Genomic DNA, 12,570 nt, shown 5'->3' on the forward strand with positions numbered 1-12,570 from the left:
CATTTAGACACGCACATCACTGTGTTCAAAGTTGAAACGTAAAATAGTAATACAATACAGACAACATCTTTGAGCAACAACAAACAGATTTACAATATGGGTTCATTCAACCTAAATTATCATAATAGTTGTGCCACGCACCCGATCCCTCGATCATGGCAGATCAATCAATCACGGCACGATCCTACTAGTTTAATGTAGACATCCATTTTCTCGCAATTTACCAACCATTGTTTCCCTTCCAGCGCTTCCAACCACTGGAAGATCCCTCGTCTTTGTTCTTACGTGGGCGGAGTCTTTCTTTCACTGGTTGTTGGTGGAGGTGACGTAGCACATTCTTGATGATTAGGATTCTACGGTACAACTCGTAGCTAACATACCCGTCCTTTGCCGCGTACTCAAGGTGTATCGGGGAATGTGGCTTCCACTCCCAGAACTGGTGCTTCTCCTTTGGGAATGATTTCTTCATGTTCTTGTATGTGGGGTCGATGAGGGCCGCTGCAAGGTCACCCATGGAGTCCCTTTCTCCACCACCCTTGATGCAGAATAGCCTCTGAATGTCGACGTGGTACTCGTCTGGAATTTTGATCCATGCACGGGCAAGCATGGTCTTGTCGTTCCTGGTGTCGACGCTAGTGAAAGTTACCGCTTTCCGTTGCAGGAAGTCAACTAACGCCTGGGAGCGCTCGGACCTGCAGTAGTGGTATACAAGGACATGCTCGCGCATGGCAAGTTGGACGATGGCGATCCCTTGTCGTATGTAACTGCTCTTACGGATTGTATGCCAGGGTTCCATGGCAATATAAGATTTGCATTGAATATCTTCTGAACTAGATAGCTAGCTCTCAAATGGCTGCTCACAGATCTTGTGCAGGTGTTGACCCGTGGGTACAAACAAAACAACCGACAGCCGAAGGCGTTGGTGAAACATCCGGCTGTGGTATCCCCTTCTCTTTGCTACACCAATCCATTTGAGTGATCATTGTGCTGCTGCAAACCAGAGGTGGTGGCCATGGTGGTCGTATCTCTACAGGAAGGAAACCGACGTCAAGCACCTGACACAGGGCTGATAGAAAATCGTGATAGTGGCGCCACAAAAGACATGTTCCTCTCCGGACTGTCCTTGTCGATGCATTCTTCAACGATGGCACTTGTCACCATGGACTGTATTGGGACGACAGTGACGATTGTTGGGTCAAACCTTGTCTCCGATGCATTCATGGCTATGCATGCATGGCTACAGCGGCGGCAGCAGCAGCATGAGCGGTCACAGCTTGCATGCAACGGCAGTAGTAATTTCCTGAGCAATAGAGGAGGCGTAGCTTAGTAGCTAAGGTAGCTAATGTTGAGCTGTACCTAGTGTCTAGGCTGGTACACGTATGTGATGAGGTGGGCAGCAGTAGAAATATCTCAGCTGCCATAGTCGGTTGAATCACCTATAAAAGGACATGAGTCCCCCCGGTTGTAACTCAAGGCCATTCAGATTCAATACAAGGCATTTCCTCCTAGTACCATCGTGTGTGCTCCAAGCCTCAAGTGTTGTGCATTACTACTACTGCTACTACGTGTGTGTGTGTGTGAGATACACTAGTGAGTGTGTGAGTAGTACGTGTGTGTGCTCATCCGCCGGTCGTCTATCAGTGTACTCGAGTGCTAGCGAGTAGTTCTGGGCTAACAACGATGGTGTTGAGCGCCGCTGACCTGGGAATGCAGATGGATTCATGGGCATCCAAGTGCGCAGAGGTGACAGGCATGACCAAAGTTGTTGGCAGTGACGACTCCATGATTTTAGTTGCTGACTTTGCTTGTATCGGGATGTGTAGCGCTGCTTCGGAATTCAGTCGAACAGTGGGTAGGCGTCATTGCTGCCATGGTGGAGCGGTGGATATGACCTGTGGAGGTTCGATCTGAATCACGGTATGGCTTGGACACTCAGTTGAACAGTTGGTGGGCAGCTGTGTCAAGGCTTGCGCATATGAAGGAGCCACTGCCCTGGCTAGACGAAGGCTGCGCAGGGGCGCGCCGATGACACTTGCCGCTGTGGGGGTGGGAACGGAGGTGGTGAGGGCTGCAGTACACGTGGTGGTGACCGCAGGAACGCAAATCGGAGCGGTGGTAGTGGTGGTGACCACACCAGGGGTAACGCTCCGAGGAGCGTTGCAGACGGCAATAGAACGGGCGGCGGCACTGACGGCGGCCATGGCGGCAGCATGGGCGGCAACCAAGGCGGTCCATGCAGCAGGATCCCCTGCCAAAGCACGGATTGGAGAGGGAGAGGTTGTGGACGAGCGGTGTGGCACAGCTTCAGCGGTGGCGGAGCCGCGGACATGGCAAGGACTCGAGCCACAACGGAACCTTCTCCCTTCGCTGTCGATCTGCGTAAGCCATAGGGATGGGATTTGGGCTGGGAATTTTAGAGTGGCAAAGCACAAACCCTAGACAAAATTCATCCAAATCAAGTCGATGCCGAGGAAGGAGATGGCTCTGAATACCATTTGTCAGATCCCGGATGGATCAGCCATGGATTTGAAGTGGATCAAGAACAAGAAATTGGGGAAAGGTATGAAATCACCAAGAAAGAACAGTGAGGAACTTGTGTATATAGTGTATGTATGTAAAGGTATTGTTGTATTGATAATAACCAATAGTATTCGGCTGAATAGTTGATCGATACATCTCCTCTAGTTACCATACCTTATATATAGCCTTAGGTTATAGAGAGTAACTCAATATAGAAATAATAACAAGGACGGAAATGAATAAACGTTGACAGCCGTAGATCTTCTGCCATTGGGTTTCCTTTTTATCCTGGCCATTCAATCTGCCATGACACGGCAAGTCCTCCTCTGACAAGTACTACCTGACATGACACGGCAAGTCCTCCTCTGAGTAGCACCTGACAGGGAAGTGACTGCCGAAGCTCAAGTACGTGGACGCCATGGGGCTCCCCACTGCCGACGACATCACGCACCTCACCACGCAGGCCCAGGTCCGGCTCGGCAAGATGCTCGCCGACGCATACATATCCACGCTCTGATGATAATCAGTTAGTGTGCCGGCCTCATTAGTAGTGTACACTGGAATTCTACTACCATTGATTTCACGGAAGAGTTAATTTGGTGATGATTAGTTATGGGCAAGAGCTGAATAAATCTGCTTTGGTCTGTACTCTGTAGTAGTATTAGTATCAGGATAATTCATGTCAGGCTCCCAAAGGTTGCAACCAAATGAAGGAAAAGACACAAACTCAGAATATTGCTCCCATTCTTATGCACTTTGTAGGAACTGGAACAATCTCATCCGCATTACGATATTACTGTTGTGCGGAAGTAAAATTGTTCGCTCTGGCAAGTCTATGTACCTGAAAAGAAGGCTTGTTGTTACAGTATAACTCTGACTATCTACACAGAAAAAATACAACCACTGTACGCATAGATTGGAATCAGAAGAAGCAGACCATAAGAAACTCTGTTGACAAAGGTAAACATATATTATTTGCAATGCTGTGGCCAAAAAAAAGGGGAAGGCTCAACCAAGCCCGCTGTGGCAAAAAAAAGGGAAACAAAGAACTGAAAGTTACAAAATGTTTGCAAGATGCTTGTGACTATATGAGGTTATAACATGCAAATACATTGATATTCGCAGGGAAGTTGGGTACGTGGTAGAAAACGGCAGGAGCTACTACTCACGGCGTTCCAATTTACTCGTCGTGGTTTTAGTTCAAATTTGAACTAAAATCACGATGAGTAAATCGGAACGGCGGGAGTACTTTCCAGGAATATCCATTAAGCTAAGCCGTGTATAATAACTACTCCAAACTTACATGTGGTGCTAATTCCATCGTGCTTCGAACCCACCGTCCCTGCTGCTGGCTGCTCCATCGGGCCTCCGCTGTCCCATGGCGCGCATTCTCTGCTCCTTCCTCTCGACTCCATCAATGCAAGTAAATCTCGCTCCCTCTCCTGCATGCCCGCCCACGCCGTCGAAGCACCGCCCCGGAGTGCGCCCTGGGGTCGAGGACGGTGATTGCCTAAGGCCACGGCACGCGCAGCGCCAACCTTCCTCTTCCCCCTCTACGCCCGGTCGAGGAGTACGGCGGTTGGCTGGGTCGCGGCCGCGCACAAAGGCAAGATGGGGGCGGATCGACGATTGCCTCCTTCAATTCAGAGGCGGAGACAGGATTTAGGCATTGATAAAAAATCCGGTGCGGAAGAATAAGTATGATAACATTGTATAGTGTCCAACCGCTTGGACACTATACAAACATCATTATGTTTGCAATGGTTAAAGTTGGTTTCTAAAAATTTCAACAAGATCAAGAAACAACTTAGCTTAATCGTATCATAACGTTTCACTCTTGCACTACAAAAACAAGATTACATTTGAATTAATCTTTATGGTATTTGACACATTTTTCTCTTCATAATTACAAGTCTTAGAATTAGCATCACATGTCACAACCAAAAGAATTAATATTTTAATGTATAATTTTGATATATACAAGATAAGAGTTCAAAGAGATTAGTAGAAGTTGTAAACTAGAAAGTAATAGGCAGTGCTAACCTTGGCTAGTTCGTCACTTGGGAATCGACTAGTATAGCCAGTGCACGATCGCTCGTCGACTGTCCGCACCTGCGCTGATCGATTGTGCTACTGCTATCTGGACCCTGCCCAGCCCTTTGCCGAACTGCCCTAGGCGGTAGTCGCAGCCAGCCTGCCTGCGTCGGCGTCGAAACGATGGGATCCAATAATGAAAAGGAGGGAGTAAATGAACATCATTTACGGTGAATTATGTTCATTTGCGTCAGCTTCCAAAACAACTTGACTCTTTGTGTTTCGTGGTGGGCTGCAACCTGCAACGTTCGTGGGCTTCAAGGCTTCTAGTCATCCATCGTTGAGGGGGGCTGATTATTCATAATCGTACGTAACTTGCGCTAATTAGTCCCACGATACCACGTTCGACGCAGAGGTTAGGGGGGGCGTGGCCCCCGCTCGTCCCCCCTAGCTCCGCCCGTGAGACCTTCATGACGTGGATGCTTTCAGAGATTCCCACCTGCACGTACATGATTCATCCCATGTTATCATAGAATTTAATATGAGATAATTTATTTAGACAGAAGGAAGATTGATTTTTTACCAGGGCACTCGTGTTATGGGTATACTGATTTATACTTTGCAGCTTGGATTTTCATGATGCCTAATAAAAAATTATCTTACGTGGGATAGACGACGAGATCAAGGGGAAATACTCCCCTCCTTCTCTGCATCGTCTTACCAACTCCGGGCAGCCATGTATCTTTAGGCCCTGTACCATGGGAGGTGCTTAGAAAAAGAAACCGATTTTTTCTGAAGTACCGGTGCCTATTTCTACAGTAGAGACGCTTAGTTAAGCGTCTACCCTGTACAAATAAGTACCGATGCTTAAGAAAAGCTTGGTTTATTTCTCTAAGCACCTCCCCTAAGCAACTCCCATTGTACAAGGCCTTAAGAATTCGATGGCTGGCAACCGCTCCACGAGCCCATGCGGGAATTCATCCAGAGCTGGACAATCGCAAATCATATCATCAATTCCCTAAGAGAAGTGAGGCCACACATCCCATCAGGCAGCGCTTTCAGGGCACTACACGAACCCACATAGAGACTTATCCGGTTGGCCAGATTTCCAAGGTTCCAAGGCAACTTGACCAGATGTTTGCAGAACGAAATATCCAATTCCTCCAGGGACAGCGGAAGTGTCCCCTCAGACGATGAAATGTCCCCCTCCTGGATGTCACAATCTTCAATACGCAAAACGCAGAGGCGATCAAAGCACCCGAGCTCGTCTGATGGCCAACGAACAAGATTGTTGCACCCGCGAATCATCAACGTTTCCACAAACCGAAAGCATTTCCAAGGCATAAGGCGTGATCTAGACAATCCAGACCTTGTGTCCAAGCTGCTAGGACCTCGCAGAGCCAAATACTCTAGTTTTTCAAGAGGTCTTTCACTTTGGATTTGCTGGGCGTCTAGAAGCAACATGGCCGTGTCTTCCTTAGACTCCATAGTTAAAGCCACGAGAAATGGCCAAGAGCCCAAACGGATGCACATAAACATGAAATTGACTGTTGTACCGTGAACTCCAACTATACTCATATCCCTGACAACGGGGATCACTAGAATACTTGCAAGCTTGGGGCAATTTTCTATCCTTAGCACTTCAAGCATCGGGAACTTTAGCAAGATATCAGAAGGCTATCCCACACTATTTTCTGCCCATATCTCGAGGCTTGGTAACTCAAACAACCTCATCCTCTTCAACCTTTGGAAAATTTGGAAAGGAGTAACGTGTCCTCCACCTTCCACATCAAGGCTATCACATAATGTGGTCAAGTTATCCATCTTTTCTGTGGACAAAATCTCTAGAGAGACCGAGAGCCATACTACTGGTATACTCTTGCATCATGGGCAGTTTGACATTTTGAGTTCTTTCAAACAGTTAAACATCTCAGGCTTTCTCATCCATTGTGATATTTGTAGACCACCATATCCGCGTATCTCCAAATTTTGGATATTACAATGAGGTTCTAAACATTGGAGCACTTCTTCGACATCTTTAGGCTCATCATGAAATTTTTGGTCCCAAGACAGTTAAATTTTGCTTCTGACTAAGGTTGGCTTCTTTTGCATTCTCCGCACTCTTTATCTTGCTCAAATTCAATAGCTCCAGCCTATTGCTAAGGTGTTGCAAGTCTTTGAGCTGCTCTATTCCAAGGCCATATCCAGTATCCACAACAAATGTTGTCAATATGTGAAGGTTGTTCATTACACCAAAGTTTGGAGACATACTTCTGAGACTATCAAAACCAAAGAGATAAAGATTGATGAGCTTTCTCAATCCTATCATGTCTTCTGGTAACTTCTGCAGCTCCTTGCAAGCTACGAGCCTCAACGTTTGCAAGTTATACAACAAATATATTGAATTTGGCAATGTAACGATGTCAGACACGGAGAGGTCAAGATACCGTAAATGTTTTGCATTTATGGCCTTGCAAATGGCAATTGAATAAGGGGGACAACGCAATGCTCTTAGTGATGATGATATTTGTAGCAACTCTTTAAAATCCTTGTGTGACAATCCTGAAGGACCTAACAAAGTGCGGATGCATGTTCTTCCTTTGCATAACCCCTTGATTTGTTCCAATTCATCAGCCTTTGAAATTTGCATGTGACAAACATCTTTTAACAATGCTTTCTGCTGAATCAGTTCTTCTATACTTGCACATTCATTGCTGACTTATTTTGCTAGATCATGCATTAAGTCATGCATTTTACATACTACCATTGTCGAATATTCTAGCACTTTCTTATCTTTAAGGAAGGATCTCCAAACCAACTCATCAAAAATGAATTCTCCTTTCTGTATTAAATCCATTGTTTCCTCTTCTTGTATAAAACCATTTGCCATCCATAGTTCGATCAGACCTTCTACAACTCATAATCCTTGGGGAAAATTGCACATAATGCAAAACATTGCTTCATTTCAGATGACAGGTGTTTGTAGCTTAACTTTAATATGGGCATGACCTCATATTTTCCTCCATCATTATCCCTTATGCTACTTGCTTCAATGCCCTTCCATTCATGTACATGTTTCTTTGAACTCAACAAGCCACCCATTGTCTTGAGAGCAAGAGGCAACCCTCCACATTTGTTGACAATACGCCTTCCAATGCTGACTAATTCTGCTGGCTCCTTCACACCATTGCTAAATGTTTTGTTTGAAAACAATTCCCATGAATCATTTGCGCTCAGAAATACTAGTTTATGGGGCTTAATGGTGCACATTATAGAGGCCACTTGCTTGCTTCGACATGTGACCACTATAACACTTCGTGAGCCACCAACAGAACACAATAGTGGCTTCAATACATCCTCCCACATTATCTTATCTTCATTCCATACATCATCAAGAACAAGAATAAACCTTTTTTGGCCAATGACTTGCTCAAGTCGCTTTTGCAATAGTTCAATGCTGCCATGCAGGTCACAACTTCCATTTGTAGCCAACTCAATGATGGATTTCAAAAGAGCAATTGCATCAAAGTTGTCTGACACGCAGTGCCACATCTTCAATTGAAAGTGTTGCTTGACCTCCTGGCTATTGTACACCATCTTAGCAAGAGTCGTCTTGCCAAGACCTCCCATCCCAAAGATGGGCAGGACCTGCACCTTCCGCTGATCTTGCTGGTTCAACAACAACTTCACCACCACCTTCTTATCATCATCTCTTCCAAAGATTATGGTAGAGTCGTCCAGTTTTGAGTGTGTCTGCCGCCAAGGATGTTGCCGCTCCTCCTTATGGACAGATTTCTCCAGGCCAAACTTGTTCATCTCCTCAACTAACTTATTGACCTTCTCAAGGACGTTCTTCAGTTTCCTGCTCATTTCAAAACGGAAGAGCAACGGGTTGCGGCGCGTGATGTAGCCAAGTACCTTGTGGGAAGTGGACCTGCCGATTTTAGACTGGCGGCGTAGTGCCTCGTACTGGAAGTCGTCAAGCACGTCGTCGGCCTTGTAGGCGACAGATTTGAGCTCCTTCATCCAGCTCTTGACATAGCCATTTGTCATGCTCCTCTCCTTGGCGTTGGCCAGCTTGCACTCGACGGCTAGCAGCTGGCGCTCCAACGTTCCGCGATCATCATCGAGGCCACACACGTGGGTCACCATCCCGACGACTGCGTCTGCAGCCTTGCTGGCCACGTCACGCACTAAAGGGAGAAGCGGCGATTCTGCCATGTTCTTGCAGGCTAGAGGAACAAGAACTGTTGCATATATGAAAGAGAAAAGGAGAGGTTAAGTACCAACAGAACGCGAACAACCTTAAATTCCTCCTTTTATTTTACTTTATTTATAAGTTCCACACTAGCTTAGCCTGTATAGCTCTTGTTCATCCCTTTTGTACATACTTTTTGATTCATATAAAAAAATCCCAGTGGGCCTTTGCCCTACTGGACAACTAAAAAAGCAGAACGTGTCTAAAAAAACAAAAAAACAGAACAACCGGAGAAGAGCGGAACATAATAAGGATTGAGCAGAGGATTCACCTCAACAACGCCCAATTTTTTTCTTGTCCAAATAGGTGAAGAGCAACAATACTGCTGCTCACTCTGTCGCCGCCTCTGTGTTGGTCTGTTGTGTGCTATGAGATTGCGTGGTTGCTGGAGAAGGGATGGAAGGAAATGGAGATAAGATCAAGGAATCCAACAGATGTATAGAAAAGGGCAGTGGAAGGAAAAAGATGGAAAGCGCGTGAGGTTTGGTACATTCGTGTGGAAATATTGTATAGGCCGACAACACTTCCTTTTCACTTAATAAATATTTAGATATCGATATTCAAGCTATGCTCTATGTCTTGCCTGCAACTTGCACATACAAACAGTTGTCTGTACCATGCATCATTTTCCAACTCGTAGATAGGACAATAAGCGGCATCTGCTGTGAAGAATGAAGACTTTTCTCACTTGTGTCACTAACGGTTCATCAGGAATATGCAAGAAATTGTTTTCGACCTGTCACTTGCTCTATGATGAAGTAGACAGGAGGCGCGGCACCCGGACCTGGTTATCCTTTTTCTCCTTCTTTTGTTGCTATACATCAGTACAATTGTAGAATATACAACAGAAATTCATATCGTGGTGAATTATTTCAGTGAACCCAGAGTTATGAGATAAGCAGATTTTTGAATTTGAGAAAAGTTATATTATACATGATGCATAGAAAGGATTTTTGCACCAGCTTTGTTCATACTGACAATATTAATTTCTGCTTTTATGATAGTTGAATAATAAACAATTGAGAAGCGACTGAACATGATACCTTAGTGAGGAAACATGCACATCATTTTTTTAGTGAAGCAATAGTTTGAAAACTGTTTTGGGGAAAAAAGTTTTCTGAACCAACAAAAGGCACACAATCACAACACCATCTATTGTTTTCGCCGAGGTGCAGATCAATACTCGACACACAACAGAATCATGTAGCCAAAGCACGCATGTAATTAGAGGTTTATTACTTTATTTATATGGGGTGCTGCAGTGCAAGGCTCATTAATCTGGTACCACTGATGCGATGCAGTACTGGCTCGTCTAATGTATCATGCACAATCTGAACTGGGTATATGAAACTACATGCCCTGGCCAATCATGCCGAAGCTGAAGGGCAACAGGGGCAGGTTGGAACTGAAGAAACTGAAGATTCGTCAACCAGCGCAGTGCAAAGCTTCAGAGAAGGCAGTCATCAGAAGAGAAAGATATGGGAGTTGGGGCCCGCAGGTCAGCCAAAGTACTCCAAGTATTCCAGTGACGATGGGGTCAAGGTGTAGATGGAGGGCCACCTGTATGTGCGGTGTGTTACGCCCCGGACGCAGCGACCCTGGGAGAAGCGCCGAGACCACGCTGAAACGAGCAGCAACAAAACAAGAAGAGAGCAGGCTGAGGAAGTTAACTGACGAAACTGAAACTGAAGAAATGTGAGGCAACACCAACGTGGGAGAGCAACTATTTATTGTTTGAGAATATCCACATGTACCACCGATTGTCCGCAATAATTTCAATTTCGCAACAGTTTAATGAGCTTCATCAGGAATTATAGCAGCCACTCCACAACAGCAGCAAAGCAACAGGAGTCAAAAACAGACATATTTATCCACAACCAAGGCTTGTACAATTGTTGATCCAAACATTTTTGTTTTTGTTTTTGTTTCTCTTGGATACTGCTCCAGGATAAATTGAACACCAGAAATCATATAATAAGGAGGAAATTTCTGTGTGGAATGCATTACCTATGCTAGGCCAAGAAAGTTGTGAAGAGGCACTCCTGCATCACCTCTTTTCATGGGCAGGTTACTGACGAATAATATGCTGCTTGATAAAAAATGACTGAAGATGAACTCCTTTTCCAGAGTGATCCTGGTCTTCACATAATTATGGGTGGTGCTCCTGGCTATATATATTCTAATAAATGAACTGCAGGTCGTCTGAACTGTCACTAAATCATAAGCTAAGGCTGGCCATAGTGGGGGTAACATAACTAGTATCATGCACTTGGGACTCGCAAACATGCTTATGTGGCAGACAATTAAAGAAGAGAGAGATGGTTATAGTAACATAGGTAGATATCATAACATAATAAATGTGATGCTACTATGTGTCTTGCATGGCAATAAATGAGACCACTTATGATACTAATCTATGATACTATGCACTATAGAGGTAGCAAGGCCAACTCCACCGCGCGACCCTATCCTGTCCGGCCCCGTCCGTTTGGGGTAAAACGTACAAACCGGGCGGCCCAGCGCGCGGGAGCAAACAGACTTTTGTCCGTTCTGTGTCCGCTTTCGACCCATCCGCGGCCCAAGTTTGCGCCGCTTTTGGGGCGAAACGGACAGCCCGCGGACGGGCCGGACGCGCGCTTGTCCGCCCCTGGCCCGCATGTCGGCGAACAAAGCAAAAAAAAACCTGCGGCCCCTTTGGCGCCATTCCCCCTCAAACCCTCCCACGTGCCGCCCATCCCACTCCCTCCCCCGTCCATGGCCGACGCCAAGCCGAACTCCGGCAGGCTGGCCGTCGATCCGCCCGGAATGGCCAAGAAGAAGAAGGGCAAGGCGCCAAGGAAGCCACGGTCGGAGTGCACGCCGGAGGAGATCGCCAAGTTGGACGCGGAATTGGCGAAGAGGAGGAGTCGGAGGGTGGTCGCCAAGACCAACGTCGCCACGGCCAAGAGAGCTGCCGAGCGTGCTGCGATTGAGGCCGCGCGGCACATGGCCGAGGTCGAGGAGAAGGAGGCCATCGTCAGCAAAGCGCACGCCCTTCTCATGGCTGGCATTTGTCGTCCGCCCAGTTTCTCTGGAGGGGTCGTCGGTCCGGCGAGCACAGGGTCGTCGGTCACCCGGCCTCCGCACTGCCAGTCGCGGACCACGCCCTTGTCGCCCGACTTTCCTCCGCCAAGGCACGACGGCCAGACCCGTTTCGGTGGGTCGCCGGACGTGAGCGTGATCGCGCCGTCCACACCACGCCCCTCGGCCGTCATCGACCTCAACGTCACCCCTGGGTCCAGCAGCGGCGGTCGGCCGTCCGTCGAGATGCAAAGAAAGCAAGCACGATCGCCGTTTACCGGCACCATGCCGTCCCCCCGCGTCTTGTTCGACGGAATGCCAACACCAACAGCACCGGTCGACGACCCTACTACGACCAGTTCATGGAGGAAGTGATCTACGAGGGTGGTCACGTCCCTGTCTACGACCCCGAGGAGACCCAAAGTCAGTATGGCCGCAGCCAGTTCACTGCCGATGAAGAGGCCGACGACCGTGCTGACTACGACCATGGTGACTCGTGGCATGAAGACGATGACATCTATGTCGAAGGTGATGGTGAAGAAGAAGAAAGCAATGACGTTGACATTAGTGGCGAGCCATTGTTCATCGACGAGCTGACACAAAGAGCGGAAGCACAAAAGAAGAGGAAGAGCATTCGCACGGGTTCATACACACAAGATGAGGACAAGTTGATTTGCCAAGCTTGGATGGAGATTAGC

At 47.0% G+C, this 12,570-nt stretch overlaps 1 protein-coding gene and 1 pseudogene across 1 annotated transcript; both read right to left on the reverse strand.

The window, feature by feature from the left end:
• Positions 1 to 3,471: 3,471 nt before the first annotated feature.
• Positions 3,472 to 6,879, reverse strand: LOC119288267 (annotated as a pseudogene).
• Positions 6,880 to 6,969: 90 nt separating this feature from the next.
• Positions 6,970 to 9,213, reverse strand: LOC119288266 (putative disease resistance protein RGA3). The gene is made up of 2 exons (XM_037567896.1): positions 9,084 to 9,213; positions 6,970 to 8,801 (listed from the first exon to the last, which is right to left on the reverse strand). The coding sequence occupies exon 2, from the start codon at positions 8,773 to 8,775 to the stop codon at positions 7,465 to 7,467; it is 1,311 nt and encodes a 436-aa protein (XP_037423793.1). The 5' UTR covers positions 8,776 to 8,801; positions 9,084 to 9,213; the 3' UTR covers positions 6,970 to 7,464.
• Positions 9,214 to 12,570: the final 3,357 nt, after the last annotated feature.

The sequence above is a fragment of the Triticum dicoccoides genome, chromosome 4A (genome assembly GCF_002162155.2).
Source record: "Triticum dicoccoides isolate Atlit2015 ecotype Zavitan chromosome 4A, WEW_v2.0, whole genome shotgun sequence".
Lineage (NCBI taxonomy): Eukaryota > Viridiplantae > Streptophyta > Magnoliopsida > Poales > Poaceae > Triticum > Triticum dicoccoides.

Bases quoted from the DNA above. Each gene is read 5' to 3' on its own strand.
- LOC119288266 (XM_037567896.1), bottom strand. From the start codon at position 8,775: ATGGCAGAATCGCCGCTTCTCCCTTTAGTGCGTGACGTGGCCAGCAAG.